General features: G+C 49.5%; 1 protein-coding gene across 1 annotated transcript in view; it reads right to left on the bottom strand.

Moving 5' to 3' along the window:
* SCNN1B (sodium channel epithelial 1 beta subunit) overlaps positions 1 to 20,755 on the bottom strand; it is a 32,112-nt gene that overhangs the window by 5,759 nt on the left and 5,598 nt on the right. Inside the window, exons 3-6 of the mRNA XM_029221516.1 lie at positions 13,902 to 14,092; positions 4,192 to 4,295; positions 2,245 to 2,408; positions 1,825 to 1,932 (exon numbers count right to left, since the gene is read on the bottom strand). Coding sequence (XP_029077349.1) covers positions 1,825 to 1,932; positions 2,245 to 2,408; positions 4,192 to 4,295; positions 13,902 to 14,092 — 567 coding nt within the window. The remainder of the gene's footprint in view (positions 1 to 1,824; positions 1,933 to 2,244; positions 2,409 to 4,191; positions 4,296 to 13,901; positions 14,093 to 20,755) is intronic.

The following is a 20,755-nucleotide window of genomic DNA, read 5'->3' as shown; positions in this document are numbered from 1 at the left end:
GAGAGAAGAGGAAGTGACCTTGTACAGAATGTCCCCTGTTTGGGGATGGGGGATGGGGAGAGTGGACTCAGCCCTCCCCTCCCCCCGCCCCGGCCCCGGGCTGGTTGAGATGAATCTACTCATACTGGGTTTTCAGGTCATTCCACTCAGAGACGGAGCTATGTGTCCCGGGGCCAGCCCTTAGCCTCCGAGCCTCAGTTTACTCCTGTCGCTCCCGTCGGCTCAGGCGGGGAGGTCGGCTTGCCAATGGGGCGCTCAGCGAACGGAAGCAGCCATTCCTCACGTCTCTTGCTGCCCAGGTTCCCAAGCGCTGCCTCTGGAGGACCCCCTGCTCCCACCCCGGCCAAGGAGCCCACAGCTTCTCTTCCGCTCTCCTGCCTGCTGCTCCCCAGGCCAACCCATCCTCTCCTCTGTCCTCCCTGGCAAACCTGTGGGCTCCCTGCAGGAGGAAGTGGCCGGGGGGAGGTGGCAGATGAAATGGCACAGCCGGGAGGAGCGGGTCTGGGGCGAGGTCAGGGGCAGTGGGGTCAGAAGGGAGCCCTGACTTGGCCAAGTGTCTCCCACTCGCCCAGACCTCACTGTCTCACCTGGAAGGAGGGAGTCCTCTCCAGGGCCCAGCTGAGGCTGGGCTAGGGCGGGGCCTGGGCGGGCCGAGCACCTGACCAGGGCCTGGGGCTTTGCCAAGGTCTCCGGCCAGAGTGGTGACTGCACTGGACTGGACGAAGCAAGAACTGACGTTTTTCTAGAATGAGGCCTCCAGGGCTGGGGCCTGATGCCTCTGGCCTCCCCCTCCGTGCTCCCCACCTCCCTGTGCTGTCTTGTCTGTCCATCTGTCCTCCCTCCAGAGGCTTGGAAGGTTCCCTGAGCTCTCCATCACAGGCAGAAGCCCCTCTAGACAGGAGCGTCAGAGTGTGGGGTGCCTGGGGTCAGCTGGATGGAGTGGGCGGGCAGGCGGGCATGGGGGAGAGTGGAGTCCCCTGACTAAGGCAAACGGGAAGACCACACCTTGCTTGGGGCTCTCAGACACGGAGCCAGGCACTGCTCTGCCATGGCCCTTGTTATGCCTCAGTTTCCTTATCCACCAAGGAAGACTGGGCTGGGAGAAAAAGTGTCAGCAAGTGGTCACTTTTGCAAAGACTCAGTGTGTCCTCTCCACTGGGGCCAGGTCTGAGGCCAGGCCTCCTGGGCTGACCTTGGAGATCAGCATAAGGGGGAAGCCCCCAGCTGCAGCAAGGGGGATTGAGGCCAGATACAAAGAGGGACTTCTCAGGTACATCAATAAGGCATTTGGACTGGGGTCTGTAAACCCCAATTTCTTCATTCCTAATAATAGTATCTACATCTTAGGGTTGTTGTGAGGGTTAAATGATTTAATGTATATATGTGAAGCACGTGGAACAGTGCCTGCCTAGCACATAATAAGCCTGCTGTTATTAGTATATTAATACTTATAATAAATGGCATATATAATAAATGCTATTAATAGCATAATACGTTAACAATAATTAGTAATTATTGTTAGTATATTATTGCCCGTAGGGGTATTGAAAGGATTGAATGATGATGTAATTCACGTAAACCCTTAACATACACAAGGCTTCTTCTTGGGAGACCCCAGAGCGAGACCCCAAGGGCACACCTACAAAGCAGGGTGGAGAAGCGGCCAGCCCTGGGCCCCGGTGGGAACCAGGACAGGGCACCCTCTGGTCCCAAAGATCCAGCAGAGTCAGCCTTGCTGGGATTAGCTTTCCCAGAGACCTCAGGCCTCAGGCTAGGTAGATGTGGATGGGGCCCCAGCGTCATGAGGCTGCACCATCTTCCCACCTGGATGGAGTAGGTCGTGTTGTAGTCGCTGTAGAGGTTTCGGATGGGGACGTCGGAGCCGTTCACGGTGCACTGGCTGTAAGGCTCGCCCTTGCGCTCCAGCTTGTCCTGTGTGAGAGGTTGTTTGTGGGGGGGCCCCTGGTCACCCCTAGGAAGCCCCCTCTGTTCCTCCCTCCCATCTAGCATGCAGGTCTAGGGGATGCTGAGAGGGGATAGAGGGCTGATGTCCCAGCAGGTGCCAGTGCTTGGGGGGCACTCATCTTCCCCCAGAGTGTGGCCGCCCGGTGTGGTTCCAGCCAGAAGGCGAGGCAGGAGTGGATGGTGAGGAGATCCAGGGCTTGGGGAGGCCCGGATCTCTGGCTCTCAGGCCCTGGGAGGTGGGCGCTGGGCAGGTGGGGTGCCCTTGGGCTGCAGCCATACCACCAGCACCCCGATGGAAGTCTCCATCCCCGACATGGCGAAGATGCCCTCTTCTTTGATGAAGGGGTACGACATCTGCTCGTGAAGCATCAGCCGGGCACCGGCTGTGGACGTGAGGAAGGGCACGTAGTCTTCCTGGCCCACGTCCAGTATCAACTTCAGGCCTGAGGGGAGGATGGGGCCGAGGGCTGCCTGAGCTCGCTCCCCAAGGCTGAAGGGACACCCACCACCCACTGGTCCAAGTCCCCTCCAGCCAAGGGTCTGTGCAGGAAGCTGGCTCCACTTTACGAAAATCCAGACTTCTTGCCTTCTCTAAGGCCCCCATTCGAGTCCAAGCCACCATGGTCTCCTCTCTGGGCTCCTTTTGCCCCCTATACCACCCGCCATGATCTCTCTTCCACAGGGCAGGTAGACCTAGGGCCACAGCACAGGCAGTCCTACCTCCAATCACACAGGTCCTCACGCTCTCCACTCACTTCCCTTGGCTGCCGTGCTGCTTCCTGCTGCTGGGACTTCGTAACGCTCTCCCTTCTCTCTGGAATGCTGTCTCCAGCCTCACCTTTCACCTAGAAACTCTTGCTCTTCCTTCAGATCTCAGCCCAAGTGTCACTTCCTTCAGAAGCCTTCCCTGACTACCTAGACTGGGTCTCAGGATCTCTGCGATATGCTCTCCTAGCCCTGGAACTTTCCTTCCAAGTACCTCTCTCACTCTTGAGACTCTTCTTTTATTATCTGTCTTCCTGCCCCACTCCACTGTTCCCTTCTTGAAGGTAGAGACCAGACCCATCATTTTATGCACCATGGGACCGGGCTAGGTGGTTAGGACAAGAAGGCTAGCATTTATTGAGCACTTGCTACATGCTGAGTGCTGGGCTAAGGGCTTTATTTACATGATCCCACTGGTGCTTTCAAGGGGCGTATGAGTTAGGTACAATTATCGTCCCCATTTTACAGATGAGGAAACTGAGGCTCACAGAGGAGAAGGGATGTTGTCATAGGTCACTCAGTGAGGAAGTGGAGGGTTGCTGGGCTTCTAAACGGGCAGCCAGGCTCCTTGATCTTAATCATCTCGTATAGACTTGAGCTGACCAGCACCTCTGTGATACCCAATGTCTTCAGGGGCATAGGGGTGGTGAAGGGTGGGCAGCCCACCCGCACCCCTATTGACCAGCAGCCCTGGCAGTTGCTGAATGACACCTGCCCTTTGATGGCTGGGGAGGGCAGAACCTGAGCGGGGAGGAAGGATTTGCTCCCCAAGGCCTGGTGCACATGCTGAGTCCGCCAGCCTTTCTCCCAAAATGAGCAGCCTCTGCTATCAACCACTTCCTCTTCCTCCCTTCTGTTTACTACTTCACCTGCTCTCTGTCTCTCAAGAACTGCACAGAAACAAGGCTGAGAGTAAGGGCTCTGCCCCAGGGTAACTATGTGAGCGTGGGCAGATTATTTACAACTTCTCAGGATATCTGCATTTATCGAGCATTTGCTACTTGCCAGGCTTAGAGACAAGGCTGCTTGCTCTGTGCTCAGAGGTCTACCTGCCTTAGGCCAGGATGATTCGATGAGTTCTATACTATATATATGCTCTGCTCTGTTCGATATGGGGAAACAAGGGCTTCGAGAAGTTAAGTCTCAGCTCAGCATCACCCGGGGATATATGGTGGAGCTGGGATTCCACCCGGTCACAGAAGCCTGTGCTCTCGACCACTAAGCTTACTGCTACCTCGCTTTCCTCGTCAGCAAAATGGGCGCACCAGTCGCTACGCCAGGGATTTACGAGCGTTGGGTGGGGGGACGGCTGAGAAGGCACCTGGCCTAGCCCCTCCGCGTGCCGGCCTCCCTCTAACCTCGGTCCTGCCCCTCAATGGCCGATGGTAATTTGGTCTTTCAGCCCCACGTGATAGGATTTAAATCCTCATGGCCCTGGCTCCAGGACAAACCAACACTTACCAAACTCAGCTCCGGGGTTGGCTGAAGGGAGGGCCTTCTCCTTCATGCCCCAGTTGAAGATGTAACAGTTGCCATAATCAGGGTGGAAGATGGGTGTGAAGTTCCTGAAAGAAACACCATCAGCTAGAGAGCAGGGCCCACCCCACCCCAGCTGATGCCTCCCCTTTCCAGGGCTCGGGTAGATTACTGCTCAGAGAGGCTTAGGAAGGGAGGGGTGAGCAACAGGTCATTCTGTCCCTTTACCTGCACCCATGCACCCACCAGAGAGGAGATTCCTGGACTCCCTTGGGAAAGAAGGGTGAGGAAGGGGGGGACTAGGCTCTCTGGCTTAGCCATGAGTGATGAAAAAGAAGATTATTTGATGTTTTCATCTGTCTCATCTACCCGGTCTTGTAAGTCATGTGGTCATTTAAACGGTGGCCCCCAAAAAGAGATGTCTACGTCCTAACCCCAGGGACCTGGGAGTGTGATCTTATTTGGAGAAGGGGTTTTTGCGGACATAATTCAGGATCTTGAGATGAGATCTGCCTCTTTTATCCATGTGGGCCCTAAATCCAACCATGAGTGTCCTTAAAGAGACAGAAGAGGAGACACAGATACAGAGGAGAAGGCCATGTGAAGACGGAGGCAGAGATTGGAGTTACAAAGACAGAAGTCAAGGAACACCTGGGCCCACCAGAAGCTAGAAGGGGCAAGAAAGGATTCTCCCCTGCAGCCTCTGGAGAGAGCCTGGTCCTGCTGACACCGGGACTGCCTGCTTCTAGCCTCCTCTGTGAAAGAATAAATTTCCGTTGTTTTAAACCACCCAGTTTGTGGTCATTTGTTACAGCGGCCACAGGAAACTAATACAGATCATAAGAGTGAGAGGGCGGCTCCAGGCAGTGTTTGCTGCAAGGAGTTGGCAGAATGCAGACAGGTGGGCTTGTCGGGGAACCTCGGGAGCTCAAGTAAAGAGGAAAGTAGATGGAGATGGAGGGCTGTGAATCAGGAGAGGGTGCAAGCAGAGGCCAGGAAAGAGAGAACTTCACAATGAGGTGTGAAGAGCCCCATCTAGGATCCTATCTTATGTCATGAGAATGTCTCCTAAGGAAATAATTCAGCAACAACACAAAATGTTTGCATAAAGATGCTCACGGAAGAAGCGACAGTATAATGTAGTTTCAGATAATTTGGTTAATTTTTTTTGATATGGAACTTTTCAAACATAAAAAGTTGAGAGAATGAAGCCCACCACCAGCTTCAACAATCCCCTACGGGACTTCCCTGGTGGCGCAGTGGTTAAGAATCCACCTGTCAATGCAGGGGACACGGGTTCGAGCCCTGGTCTGGGAAGAGCCCACATGCCGCAGAGCAACTAAGCCTGTGTGCCACAACTACTGAGCCTGCGCTCTATGAGACCACGAGCCACAACTACTGAGCCCACGTGCCACAACTACTGAAGCCCGCGCACCTAGAGCCCGTGCTCCGCAACAAGAGAAGCTGCCACAATGAGAAGCCAGCTCGCCGCAACTAGAGAAAGCCCGCATGCAGCAACGAAGACCCAACACAGGCAAAAAAAAAAAAAAAAATCCCCTACGGCCAGTCATGTTTCATCTCTACCTGCCCCCACTCTCCCTCCCATATTTTTGAAGAAAATCTCAGACATCATAGTTTTATTTGTTAACATTTCTATGTGTATCTCTACAAGAACTCTTAAAAAACCATGCTAAACATAACTAACAAAAATTCCTTAATATTATTAAACATTCAATTTATATTGTCTCACAGAGGTCAATTCTGGTTTTACAATTTATTTGTTTAAACTGGGATCCAAATGACGTTGACATGTGATTGGGTGATATGCCTTTGAAATCCCTTAATCTATGGCTCCCTTCATCTGACTTTTTTTTTTGTCCTTGTAAAATAGCTGTTAAGAGTTCTGGTTTCATCCAGCTAATAACTGAAGAGGGAGTGATACAATTAGAGGATCATCATTTTGCACCCCCGATTTTGGGGATTTGGGGCAATGTGCACCAGTAGTGACCAATGCTGTGTGTCCTGATGCAAGAGCACAGGCTGTCCAGGAAGTGGCCTTGCCAATAAACAAAACAACAGCAAAACTCAGCCTTGAACAGGATCGAGCATCTGTCTCTACCGTTTATAGCAAATACTGGAGACAGAGGAACAAGTTCAAAGACACTACAAAAAGTCAGTATGCAAAATCCAGACTCCAGTTTCTTCAACAAAGAAATTGTGAGAGAGGGTAAGGGAGGTAACCTATAGATTAAAATAAACTACAAAGACTTGGTTACAATCACAACCTGTGGACTTTAATTGGATCCTGATTCAAACAAGTAAACGAAAAAGTATGACATTGACGAGTGTGAACACAACTGGATAGTTGATGGTATTGAGGTATCACTGTACATCTCTTTTTCAGGTAGGATAATGGTATCGTGCTTCTGTTAAAAAAAGTCTTTCTCTTTTAAGATACATTCTGAACACTATATAGATGAAAGAATATGATGTCTGGGATTTGCTTTAAAAACAGCACAGGACAGGATGTGAATCACGCTTGTTGGTTCTGGGTGGGTAGGTCCATGTGAGTTCATCACACCCTGTTCTATCTATGTGTATGTTCTCAAGTCTTCATAGGAGATAGCACTTAAAATGTCCTCGTGTTGGGCTTCCCTGGTGGCGCAGTGGTTGAGAGTCCGCCTGCCGATGCAGGGGACGCGGGTTCGTGCCCCGGTCCGGGAAGATCCCACGTGCCGCGGAGCGGCTGGGCCCGTGAGCCATGGCCGCTGAGCCTGCGCGTCCGGAGCCTGTGCTCTGCAACGGGAGACGCCGCAACAGTGGGAGGCCCGCGTACCGCAAAAAAAAAAAATAATAATAAAATAAAATATCCTTGGATGTCTTTATACTGTTTTTGTTATTTTATTAAAAAACAGAAAGGAATGGGGCTCAGTGCATCAAATACTGCAGAAATATCACCTGAAATGCAGTACTTTCTAAGCTTTCTGTCCCGCAACTTTTATTGAGCGACTTTCAGGGGCCAGGCCCGTGCTGAAGATTTCTAATTCTCAAAATAACCCCATGAGGTCAGCTGCTCTTTGTCCCTGTGTTCAGATTAGGAAACCATTTCCTCTATCTTTTGTCTCACCGTCTGTGCCAGCAGAATGAGGTGGGTCCAGGGCAGGCAGTGAAATCCAATCTGGGAGCTGACCCTGCCTGACACATGTGAGCTGCCTCCTCAACCTCTGAGCTTTGGTGTCCTCCATGGTGAAAGGGAAATCAGGAAGAAAGTGCACTTCTTCACCCAACATTTATTGAGGAGCGCACTGCGTTGGGGACACTGAGGCTGGCAAGACAGCCCTACCCTTGAAGCTCACAGCGTGGGGGACACTACGGAGCAGCGTCATGGCAATCTTCTCTTTCCAAAGTGCGTCTCTGGCCTAGCTGCCTCCCTCCACCTCCAAGGCTCCCAGCCTGGTCCAGGCCGCCGGCATCTCCTGCCCCAGTTCCTGCTGGAGCCTCTGCCTCCCCGGTCCTGCTCCCTCAGTCTTCCTCCTGCACAGTGGTCAGGGTGAGTGTTCAAGCTGTGAATCAGCCCACGGCACGCCCCTGCTAGAACCTTCCAGAAGCTCCTTGCTGCTCACAGAATAACATGCAAACGCCCTACTGGGCTTTCTCCCCGCGTTGTTCATTATACTCCAGAGACACTCCAAGATGTTTCCAAATTCAAGGCCCGCTGCTCCTTGGGCCTGGGATATTCTCTGAGCAGCAATTTCATCGCTCGGAGCCGTCCCCTGACCTCCCTACGCAGAGTCACTTCCCAGTTGCTTGACCATTTCCACCTGCTTATTCCCCTGGGGGCATGCGCAGAAGCTGGACTCGTCTCCTTTAACTGCTTGCTTATCTGCCTCTTGCTTTAGACCATAACCCCAGGGAGGGCAGCTGCCTGTCTGCAGGGGGAAAGAAGTTAAAGGCTGGGAGCTCAGGCCCGGGAGCCAAGCCTGCCCGAATTTGAATTCTGGCTCTGCCACTTACTAGCTGGTGAGCCCGGGGGGAGTTACTTCACCTCTCCGTGTCTCGTTTCTCCACCTGTAACACTGGGGTAACAACAGCGCCCACCCAAAGGGACTGACGTGAGGGTTGGAAGCCAAGCACACTGAAATACTGAACAAATTCACCCCCCATCCTCAGAGCCTGGCACTCGGTAGACACTCAGTAAATATTTGTTGGATAAATTATAGTATGTGGTAAGAGTATCAACAGAGATAAGCCTGGAAGAGTGGGCGTCCGGGTAGGGAGTAGGTCAGGGAAGGTTTCGTGGAGGAGGTGAGGCCTGAGCTGAGACTTCAAGGGTGAGTAAGAGGTAGCCGAGCCTGGCGGGTGGGGAGGAGAAAGGGCAGCCCAGGCAGGGGGCACGACACACGCGAAGTCCCAGAGGGAAGAAACAGCTTTGGGCAGGCACTACAGAGTCTCTGTCCCGTGTGGGATCAGGGCTGTGGCCACAGGGAAGGAACGGAGCAGGGCAAGCCAGCTGCAGCCAGGCCCTGTTCTGGAAGGAGAGGCCCCACCCCAGGGGTGTGGGGATACGGTGTGCCCAAGGAGCTGTCCTGGACATCTACAGCTCAGGAGGGGGAGGTGGCTCCGGGCACGGCCAGATCCCCTCCTGTCCCGGGTTGCACTTTCAGTCTTGCCAACTACTTGCTTGTTGATAATGTTCTTTACCTGGAGAGGCTGCTCCCAGCACTGGCTGCCTCCGGCTCCAGAGCTAGGCGCTTGCCTCCAAAAACCTTCCCTGGGACAGAGGCTAGGCGTATAGACAGAGACCAGCAAGCCTCCAGAAAAGACTGGGAAACAGAGCATCCTAGCAGGAAGCAGTATAACAACAGTGGTACTGTGTAGTAGGGTTTGGGGAAGGGCAGAAGCTAGCTGGCCAATCCCTGAAGCAGTAATAACAACAACAACAACACTTATAGATGCCTAGGTCTTGGTTTCTAAATACCATTCTCCAATAAAAGGACTGGAGCTCCTCAGAGAAATGGCTGGTTCTAGGACTGGGGCATCTTGTTGTACCAGAAAGTAAGGAAGTACTTAAAAAATAAATAAAGGGATGGGAACACGTCCAAGAGACACAGGAGCCAACTGAAGGAGCTCTCAGTGGCCAAAGATGGAAAACTTTGAGTAAGAAAATAAATAGTGTGGTATTGGATTACAACCCAAATATACATGAGTCCATATTGGTATAAATTAAGAGACTGAATAAATAAACAAATGGAGAAGACATAAATCTTCCTTACAGAAGAATTCCAAATAGTGTATGTTCCCCTCTCCAGGAGAAGTGGAGTTTAGTCCCTCTCCCCCTGCCGTCACCTCCACTCCCCAGAGTACAGGCTGAACTTAGAGACGTGCTTCCACGATACAGAGCACAGGTGGGGAAAAGTGGTTACGTTAGAGTGGAGAAGCCCAGCAAGGGAGGAAGGCCAACATCGCGGGTGGTGTCGAGTGCCTAACATGTACCCCACACACCATGTGATGAGAAGCCCCTCACCTCTGTGGTCTTCTTCCCCCAAATCCATCTTATCTGTGTAACCCCAAATCAAAGCCTTTCTATAAGACACCCAACCAGTACTCTGAAACTGTCACAATCATCCAGAACAAGGAAGTCTGAGAAAGTGTCACAGCCAGAATGGACAAAGGAGGCGTGGCAACCGACAGCAACCGACAGGGGTCTCTCGGATGGAATCTTGAACAGGAAAAGGTCACCAGGAAAAACTGACAAAATCCAAATAAAGTGTTAGGTTTATTTAATAATGATGTGCCCATGTCGGTTTCTTAGTTTTGATAAATTACTATGGTGATGTAAGATGTTACCGAGAGGGGAAACTGGGTGAGGAGTACAAAGGAACTCTGTACTCTCTCTCTGAAACTTTTCTATAAATCTAAAGCTATTCCACAATAAAAAGTTTATCTTTAAAGTGCTCATATAATTCTTGACACATGCTCGGCACTGTTCTAGGCACTTTTTTGTTTTTCTTGTCTCCTCTACTTTTTTTTTTTTTAACATCTTTATTGGAGTATAATTGCTTCACATAGGCACCTTATCTATGTTAACTCATTTAATCCCCATGATAGCCCTATGAGGTCATTTCACTATTCCCATTTTCCAGATGAGAAAATTGAGGCACAGAGAGGCTAAGTAGCGTGCCCAGCAACACACAGAGCTGGCATTCAAATCTGGGTGCTTTGGTGTCAGGGTCCAAACGTGGCTCACATGTTCCTAAAACTGCAGCTGCTGCGTCTTGAGCATTCGCCACATACGAGCAGGAGAGGAAGGAGTCCAGGACAGAGTGAGGAAGCCGTTGTGTCTGGAGCGTGGCACTGTGAGGGCAGAGAGAGGCACGTGTCCTCAGCACTGAGTCTGAGGCTGATTCAGGAAGGTGGGTAACCAGCTGGCTGTGGGAGTGAGCAGAAGCGCAGAGATGGGTGGACTGGGGTTTCTGTGCCAAGTGTCTGGGTCACACCCTCCACTCAGACTGCCAGTGCTGAAGAAACAGGCTTGGGAGGGGTGGGTGGGGAGGAAAGATGATCTTGATTTCTGATGAGGTGGTGAAGTGACACAGGATGGGCCTGGCCCAGACTGCCACCTCTGACACTCACCAGCTGTGTGACCTCAGAGATGTTGCTTAACCTCTCTGGGCAGTGGTTGCATCATATAAAACGAGGGCTTGTTGCCAGGGTCAAACTGATTTTATACATGTAAAGGGCTAAGAATAGTGCTTGGCACATCAGAAGGGCACAATAAACGTTAGCATCATTATTGAAGAATGAGTTCCTTGTCAAATGTGGGTTTAATGAGAATAATACTGAATCTTCACTACAGTCAGCCTGTCATGCATATTAACTCATTGAATATTCAAAATAACCCTGTAGAGTAGGCACTGTTATTATCTATTTTACGGAGGAGGAAATTGGAGGCATATAAAGGTTAAGAAATTTGGGACTTCTTCCCTGGTGGCGCAGTGGTTAAGAATCCACCTGCCAATGCAGGGGACACGGGTTCAATCCCTGGTCCGGGAAGATCCCACACACCATGGAGCCACTAAGCCTATGTGCCACAGTTACTGAGCCTGCGCTCTAGAGCCCGCGAGCCATAACTACTGAGCCTGTGTGCCACAACTACTGAAGCCCGCGTGCCTGGAGCCTGTGCTCCGCAACAAGAGAAGCCACCACAATGAGAAGCCCGCGCACCGCAACGAAGAGTAGCCCCCGCTCGCCGCAACTAGAGAAAGCCCGCGTGCAGCAACGAAGACTAGAGAAAGCCCGCGTGCATCAACAAAGACCCAACGCAGCCAAAAATAATAAATTAAAAAAAAAAAAAGTTAGGAAATTTGTTCAAGGCCACACAGCCTGTAAGACAGAGCAAGGATCTGAACCCAATAGTCTAACTGCAGAGTCCAGCCTTGAGCCACCCCTTCACTAGACTTACTCCCCAGCCCTAGCTACACCACGAAAGTTGTGTGGCCAATACCGGGTGTTGCCTGCCCATCAGCCTTCTTCTCTTTGGGGGACCACCCTCAGTCCATGTGACCCAAATGTGACTCGTTTTGGAGGGTGCCATCTTGGCAAAAAGCAGGTCATCCCCAGGTTGGCTCTGGCCCTGGATCAGGCCTGGAAACAGCTGGCTCAGTTTAGGGGCCGTGCTGTGCGCAGAACGCACGCCTTCGAGCACTGGGATCCTGCTCGATGGGAGATGCTCACGCTTCAGGCACCAGGGACCTGGCAGCAGATCCCAGTGGATCCTAGTTGAACCCACTGTCCCAACTCACTTGCACTTCAGGACATATTCTGACTGCGCAGATGGGCCATATATTTGCAATTACGGTATTACATCTCTCTCTTTTAGCTGAGAGGGTAAAAGATGAACTTGTGGGCACAGCACTAGTCCATTGCGTACCAACAACCTTCAGGCAGGGCTGCCAGGAATGGTTGGGCAGGTGTGCTCTGAACCAAGTGCCCTGGCCCAGAGAGAGGGTTGGAATCCAGCCTGTAACCAACCAGCCAGGATGTGTGCCATCAGCAGGGAGCCATCACGTAACTCTTCCACCTGTAGGACTGGCCTTTTCTGATTCTCACAATGGACCAAATGTGCAGCGCTGCCTCCTCAGTGGGCCTGGATTCCGTGACACAGCCTACGAAATGCCTGCCTTTCGAGTGCTTGTGCGTTTTGGGGGACAGAGGGTCCACAGCTGTCAGCAGATTCTCAACAGAGGTCCCTGAAGGTGTACGATTTGACTGAGTTGGGCTGAGGCCACAGTCCCTAGGAGGGTGAAACCAGTAGCCTGTCACTCATCCAAAGCGGCAAGACTCAGCACAACGCTCCATTCTCCAGAGGCCTTAAGTGTGGGAATTTGAAGCCCCAGGCCAGGAAGACGCCAGCACCTCTGGGAAACAGGACTGGCTGAAGCCCGGGGCGGGACCCAGATGGTGTGGTCCCCCTCACCCAGAGGCCTGGCCAGGAAGCCAGGAGGGGGCGCTGGGGCTTCAGCAGCTCTGCCTGTACCCAGCCCCTTCCTTCCCCCGTGACCCGCCAGCCGACCTGCAGCCCCTCTGACGGCTGCCCCAATTCGGGGACAGAGCTTGGCTCTCAGGCCCAGGGTCTGGATGGTCAGAAGCTGGGGAGGGGAAGGAGGGGGGAGATCTGTGGGCTATTTGTAAGAGGACACAGGCTTTTAGGATTGACCCTGCCCTCATTCTGCCATCTTTTCAACATTGGGGGTTGTTTGGGAAAAAGGTGTTTACAGCGAAGACTTCCAGGGCCCTAAGTGCTGACATGAGCCGCTTCATTTCCATTTTTTTTCTAAAAAAATTTTTTTTTGGAAGTTATCTGCATAATGTACTTTTGTCACTATGAATTCCTTTCATATTTTTTTAACATTTTATTGGAGTATAATTGCTTTACAATGGTGTGTTAGTTTCTGCTTTAAAGTGAATCAGCTATACGTATACATATGTTCCCATATCTCTTCCCTCTTGCGTCTCCCTCCCTCCCACCCTCCCTATCCCACCCCTCTAGGTGGGATAGCACCTAGATCTGATCTAGCACTGAGCTGATCTCCCTGTGCCATGTGGCTGCTTCCCACTAGCTATCTATTTTACGTTTGGTAGTGTATATATGTTCATGCCTCTCTCTCACTTTGTAACAGCTTAAAGACACAGACCTACTAGAGAATGGACTTGAGGATATGGGGAGGGGGAAGGGTAAAAAAGTTTTTTGTTTTTTGGCCACACAGTATGTGGGATCTTAGTTCCCTGACCAGGGATCGAACGCTGCACCCCCTGCCATGGAAGCGCGGAGTCTCAACCACTGGACTGCCAGGGAAGCCCCCCCCTTCATTTACTCTTCACAGGAACTCTAGGAAGTGGCTATGGTTATTGTTCCTGTCTTAGGATGAGAAAACCGAGGGCAGTAGATGCTGGGGTACCTGCACAGATCCCCAGCTGCGGGGTATTGGAGGCTAACAGCTCACAGCCGCCCCTTCTCCCGCCACCTTGCCTGGGAAATTAGGAGACCCCGGCCCATCCTCCTGGGGGTGGCACAGAGCCAGTGAGTAACTGATGGGGGCACGTACAAGGGGAAAACTGTGGTGCAGGCTGAGTGGCCAAGCAGGGGTGTGGACCGGGATGTGGACCCTGGCTGCAGGGGGCCCAGCGGCTCTTACCTGTAGGTGCAGGCCTCCGCCCCGAAGAGGCAGGCTAGGATCAGCTGCTCGGCGGAGTAGCCCATGGCCACCAGCTCCTGGTTTGGAACCTGTGCGAAGATGTTGGTGGCCTGCAGGGCGTACCACTCCGTCACTGCCTGGGTGGCGCTGCTGAAGTTCCGGAAATTGCACGTGGTCCCATTGTGGCTGCACTGCGGGGGCAAGAGAGGCTCCTGTGGACGGGGGCTGCTGCCAGGCCTCTGCCCCGAGGGCCAGGGCGGCGAGTGCGCTGCCAGCTGCCCTTCCTCAGGGGGCGCCTGGGTGCGGGGGCTGCCCATGGCCGGGCCCGGGGGAGTGTGTTTGCACTCACTGTCACAAGGCTCAGGCTGTCCCCTCACACACAGCTCTGCAGTCACAAGGACTCACAGGCAGCACCAGCCACCCCATATAATATAGCCTCAGGCACAAGGGAACACACACGCGCACACGCATACACAGACAGACCCCGCTTTCCGACACCTGCAGTCACATGACGTCCTGGGGTCACAACTCCACACACACGCCCATGTACCTTGATTTACGCAAGTGGCACCACATTCATGCTCACGTGGGCACATCTACAGCACACACTCGGACCCTCCACTCCCCTGACTCCTTTCCCAGCCCCCTCCCCAGACATCCAGAGGCAGCTCCCTGGAGGCTGTGTGGACCAGGAAGGACCCAAGACTCCAGGTCTGCCCACCCCTCGGCTGGGAGAAGGACCCGGGCCTCGTCAGCTTGAGCCGACAGAGGGGCGCAGGCCCCTCCACCATGAAGCCCAGGTCCCCTGTAGACACAGGACAGGCTAGGCCCTGACACTCCAGCCTTGGCCACTCTGCCTCTATCGGTCCTCCTGGTGGGAACCCAGGAGGCCTGAGGGAGAAGCTTCTCCTTAGTTCTGAGACAGCCCTCTCCAGGCCGGCATGGGGCGCTGTCCTCATGCCAGTTCCTGGAGGTCCTCATCTCACCTCAGGGAGATGATACTACTTAAGAGGCACTCTCGGGACTTCCCTGGTGGTGCAGTGTTTTAGAATCCGCCTGCTAATGCAGGGGACACGGGTTTGAGCCCCAGTCCGGGAAGATCCCACATGCCACGGAGCAACTAAGCCCGTGCGCCACAATTACTGAGCCTGAGCTCTAGAGCCTGCGAGCCACAATTACTGAGCCCACGTGCCACAACTACAGAAGCCCGCGCACCTAGAGCCCATGCTCCGCAACAAGAGAAGCCACGGCAATGAGAAGCCTGCGCACCACAACGAAGAGTAGCCCCCGCTCGCTGCAACTAGAAGTCCGCATGCAGCAACAAAGACCCAACACAGCCAAAAATAAATAAATAAACAAACAAACAAATAAATCAATAAATATATATGTACATATATATATAAGGCTCACTCTGTCCTGGGCTCTGTTCTCAGGACTTTTTTTTTTTTGGCCACGCCCCATACCTTGCAGGATCTTAGTTCCCTGACCACAGATGGAACCTGGGTCCCCTGCAAGGGAAGCTCAGAGTCCTAACCACTGGACTGCCAGGGAATTCCCAACTCAGGGCTTTAGTTCTATTATCTCATCAATTCTCATAGTAGCCCTGCCCCATCATCATGAAGACACTGAGGTCCCCAGCCCACTTGCACACCCACACAACATGCACTCACACACACACGTGGGGCCTGACCCTGAGAGCTGGTGCAGCCACCAGGACCACGCCTACTTTACAGATGAGGAAATGGACACAGGAAGCCTGCTAACTGCACCAAAAAGTAGTAGGGCATTGGGTCAGAGCGGGCACTGGGCCTCTGGAGCCTCGTGCTGTTTGCTGGTTTGTATGGAGAGGTGGGGGGGCTGGGTTGTGGAAGTCCTGACCACATGGGGGGCACGGGAGGCAGTGGCATCCTTCTGGGGAGTGTCTAGCCCCAACCTGGGTCCCCAAACAAGGCTGATCATCAGAATCACCATGGAGCCTATTAACAAGACAGATTCCTGGGTCTGGGCCCAGAACTGCCCATTCAGATTCTCCAGGAATGGGGCCCAGGGATCTGAGCAGTTACAGAGCTCCCAGGGGATCCCGGGGCACAGACAGGGAACCTTCTTCCTACTGCTGGCTTGCGGGCATCCCAGCATCCCAGTTATGCTTTGGCAATGACTGTACTGCATAGCTGTGGTTTTTCACCTGTCCGATATTTATGCCTCTGTCTTTTGATAATAAGACTTAATTCCTCGTTGCTGCTGCTGTTGGCTGAGAAACATCTTTTTGTTCACAGAAAACAAGATTATGTTCTTACCAAAAAAGATGAAACCAGCTGGGTTACTTTCAAAAGACAACCAAGTGAGCACCGCAGACTAATGAGTAGGATCAATAAGAACGTGATTTTGGCACTTTTAACGTTGACAAGCTCTGCATTTCTGCTGTTTCAGTTGCACTACTACAAGCGCTATGTATCAGCAAAGCCTTTGAATGCTCTTCTGTCAAAAATAACAGCCGCGGCTTCAAGATGGCAGAGGAGTAAGACGTGGAGATCACCTTCCTCCCCACAACTACATCAGAAATACATCTACATGTGGAACAGCTCCTATAGAACACCTGCTGGACGCTGGCAGAAGACCTCAGATTTCCCAAAAGCTTTGCTTTTACCATTCGTCCTAGGGTTCTATCTGTCCGTTTTGTTGTTGTTTTTGTTTTTAGTATAGTTTTTAGTGCTTGTTATCATTGGTGGATTGGTTTTTTGGTTTGGTTGCTCTCTTCTTTCTTTCTTTTTTTTATTACTTTTTTATTTTTAATAATATATTTTTTTATTTTAATAACTTTCTTTTCTTTTCTTTTTCTTTCTTTTTTTTCTCCCTTTTCTTCTGAGCCGTGTGGCTGACAGGGTCTTGGTGCTCCAGCCGGGTGTCAGGGCTGATCCTCTGAAGTGGCAGAGCCGGATTCGGGACATTGGTCCACCAGAGACCTCCTGGCTCCATGTAATGTCAAACGACGAAAGCTCTCTCAGAGATCTCCATCTCAAGCTAAGACCCAGCTCCACTCAACGACCAGCAAGCTAAAGTGCTGGACACCCTATGCCAAACAACTAGCAAGACAGGGACACAACCCCACCCATTAGCAGAGAGGCTGCCTAAAATCATAATAAGACCACAGACACCCCAAAACACACCACCGGACGTGGTCCTGCCCACCATAAAGACAAGATCCAGCCTCATCCACCGGAACACAGGCACCAGTCCCTTCCACCAGAAGCCTACACAATGCACTGAACCAACCTTACCCAATGGGGGCAGACACCAAAAGCAACGGGAACTATGAACCTGAAGCCTGAAAAAAGGAGATCCCAAACACAGCAAGTTAAGCAAATTGAGAAGACAGAAAAATACACAGCAGATGAAGGAGCACGGTAAAAACCCTCCAGACCAAACAAATGAAGAAGAAATAGGCAGTCTACCTGAAAAAGAATTCAGAAGAATAATAGTAAAGATGATCCAAAATCTTGGAAATAGAATGGAGAAAATACAAGAAACATTTAACAAGGACCTAGAAGAACTAAAGAGCAAACAAACAATGATGAACAACACAATAAATGAAATTAAAAATTCTCTAGAAGGAATCAATAGCAGAATAACTGAGGCAGAAGAACGGATAAGTGACCTGGAAGATAAAATAGTGGAAATAACTACCACAGAGCAGAATAAAGAAAAAAGGATGAAAAAAATTGAGGACAGTCTCAGAGACCTCTGGGACAACATTAAACACATCAACATTTGAATTTTAGGGGTCCCAGAAGAAGAAGAGAAAAAAAAAGGGATGGAGAAAATATTTGAAGAGATTATAGTTGAAAACTTCCCTAATATGGGAAAGGAAATAGTCAATCAAGTCCAGGAAGCACAGACAGTCCCATATAGGATAAATCCAAGGGGGAACATGCCAAGACACATATAAATCAAACTATCAAAAATTAAATACAGGGACTTCCCTGGTGGCGCAGTGGTTAAGAATCCACCTGCCACTGTAGGGTTCGAGCCCTGGTCTGGGAAGATGCCACATGCCGCGGAGCAACTAAGCCCATGCGCCACAGCTACTGCAACTACTGAAGCCCACGCGCCTAGAGCCTGTGCTCTGCAACAAGAGAAGCCACCGTAATAAGAAGCCTGTGCACTGTGACGAAGAGTAGCCCCTGCACACCACAACTAGAGAAAGCCTGCGCGCAGCAACGAAGACCAAACACAGCCAAAAATAAATAAATAAAATAAAATAAATTAATTAAAAAAATTAAATACAAAGAAAAAATATTAAAAGCAGCAAGGGAAAAGCAACAAATAACATACAAGGGAAATCCCCATAAGGTTAACAGCTGATCTTTCAGCAGAAACTCTGCAAGCCAGAAGGGAGCGGCAGGACATATTTAAAGTGATGAAAGAGAAAAACCTACAACCAAGATTACTCTACCCAGAAAGAATCTCATTCAGATTCAACGGAGAAATTAAAACTTTCACAGACAAGCAAAGGCTAAGAGAATTCAGCACCACCAAACCAGCTTTACAACAAACGCTAAAGGAACTTCTCTAGGCAGGAAACACAAGAGAAGGAAAAGACCTACAATAACAAACCCAAAACAATTAAGAAAATGGTAATAGGAACACACATATCGATAACTACCTTAAGTGTAAATGGATTAAATGCTACAACCAAAAGACACACTGGCTGAATGGATACAAAAGCAAGACCTGTATATATGCTATCTACAAGAGGCCCATTTCAGACCTAGGTACACATACAGACTGAAAATGAGGGGATGGAAAAAGATATTCCATGCAAATGGAAATCAAAAGAAAGCTGGAGTAGCAATTCTCATATCAGACAAAACAGACTTTAAAATAAAGACTATTACAAGAGACAAAGAAGGACACTACATAATGATCAAGGGATCGATCCAAGAAGAAGATGTAACAATTGTAAATATTTATGCACCCAACATAGGAGCACCTCAATACATAAGGCAAATGCTAACAGCCATAAAAGGGGAAATCGACAGTAACACAATCATAGTAGGGGACTTTAACACCCCACTTTCACCAATGGACAGATCATCCAAAATGAAAATAAATAAGGAAACACAAGCTTTAAATGATACATTAAACAAAATGGACTTAATTGATATTTATAGGACATTCCAACCCAACAACAGAATACACTTTCTTCTCAAGTGCTCATGGAACATTCTCCAGGATAGATCACATCTTAGGTCACCAATCAAGCCTTGGTAAATTTAAGAAAATTGAAAACATATCAAGTATCTTTTCCAACCACAACACTATGAGACTAGATATCAATTACAGGAAAAAATCTGTGAAAAATACAAACACATGGAGGTTAAACAATACACTACTAAATAACCAAAAGATCACTGAAGAAATCAAAGAGGAAATAAAAAAATACCTAGAAACAAATGACAGTGAAAACACAATGACCCAAAACCTATGGGATGCAGCAAAAGCAGTTCTAAGAGGGAAGTTTATAGCAATACAATCCTACTTAAGAAACAAGAAACATCTCAAATAAACAACCTAAACCTTCACCTAAAGCAATCAGAGAAAGAAGAACAAAAAACCCCCAAAGTTAGCAGAAGGGAAGATATCATAAAAATCAGATCAGAAATAAATGAAAAAGAAATGAAGGAAACAATAGCTAAGATCAATAAAACTAAAAGATGGTTCTTTGAGAAGATGAACAAAATTGATAAACCACTAGCCAGACTCATCAAGGAAAAAAGGGAGGAGACTCAAATCAATAGAATTAGAAATGAAAAAGGAGGAGTAACAGCTGACACTGCAGATATACAAAGGATCATAAGAGATTACTACAAGCAACTATATGCCAGTAAAATGGACAACCTGGAAGAAATGGACAAATTCTTAGAAACGCACAACCTCCTGAGACTGAACCAGAAAGAAATAGAAAATATAAACAGACCAATCACAAGCACTGAAATTGAAACTGTGATTAAAAATCTTCCAACAAACAAAAGCCCAGGACCAGATGGCTTCATAGGTGAATTCTATCAAACATTTAGAGAAGAGCTAACACCTATCCTTCTCAAACTCTTCCAAAATATAGCAGAGGGAGGAACACTCTCAAACTCATTCTACAAGGCCACCATCACCCTGATACCAAAACCAAAGATGTCACAAAAAAAGAAAACTACAGACCAATATCACTGATGAACATAGATGCAAAAATCCTCAAAAAAAAAATCCTCAACAAAATACTAGCAAACAGAATCCAACAGCACATTAAAAGGATCATACACCATGATCAAGTGGGCTTTATCCCAGGAATGCAAGAATTCTTCAATATATGCAAATCAATCAATGTGATATACCATATTAACAAGTTGAAGGAGAAAAACCATATGATCATCTCAATAGATGCAGAAAAAGCTTTTGACAAAATTCAACACCATTTATGATAAAAACTCTCCAGAAAGTAGGCATAGAGGGAAATTACCTCAACATAATAAAGGTCATATATGACAAACCCACAGCCAACATTGTTCTCAATGGTAAAAAACTGAAACCATTTCCACTAAGATCAGGAACAAGACAAGGTTGCCCACTCTCACCACTAGTATTCAACATAGTTTTGGAAGTGTTAGCCACAGCAATCAGAGAAGAAAAAGAAATAAAAGCAATACAAATCAGAAAAGAAGAAGTAAAAGTGTCAGTGTTTGCAGGTGACATGATACTACACATAGAGAATCCCAAAGATGCTACCAGAAAACTACTAGAGCTAATCAATGAATGCGGTAAACTGGCAGGATATAAAATTAATGCACAGAAATCTCTTGCAT

Source organism: Monodon monoceros, unplaced genomic scaffold (genome assembly GCF_005190385.1).
Source record: "Monodon monoceros isolate NGI ecotype Baffin Bay Population unplaced genomic scaffold, NGI_Narwhal_1 Super_Scaffold_13, whole genome shotgun sequence".
NCBI lineage: Eukaryota > Metazoa > Chordata > Mammalia > Artiodactyla > Monodontidae > Monodon > Monodon monoceros.
This window is presented reverse-complemented; position numbering and strand designations above follow the sequence as displayed.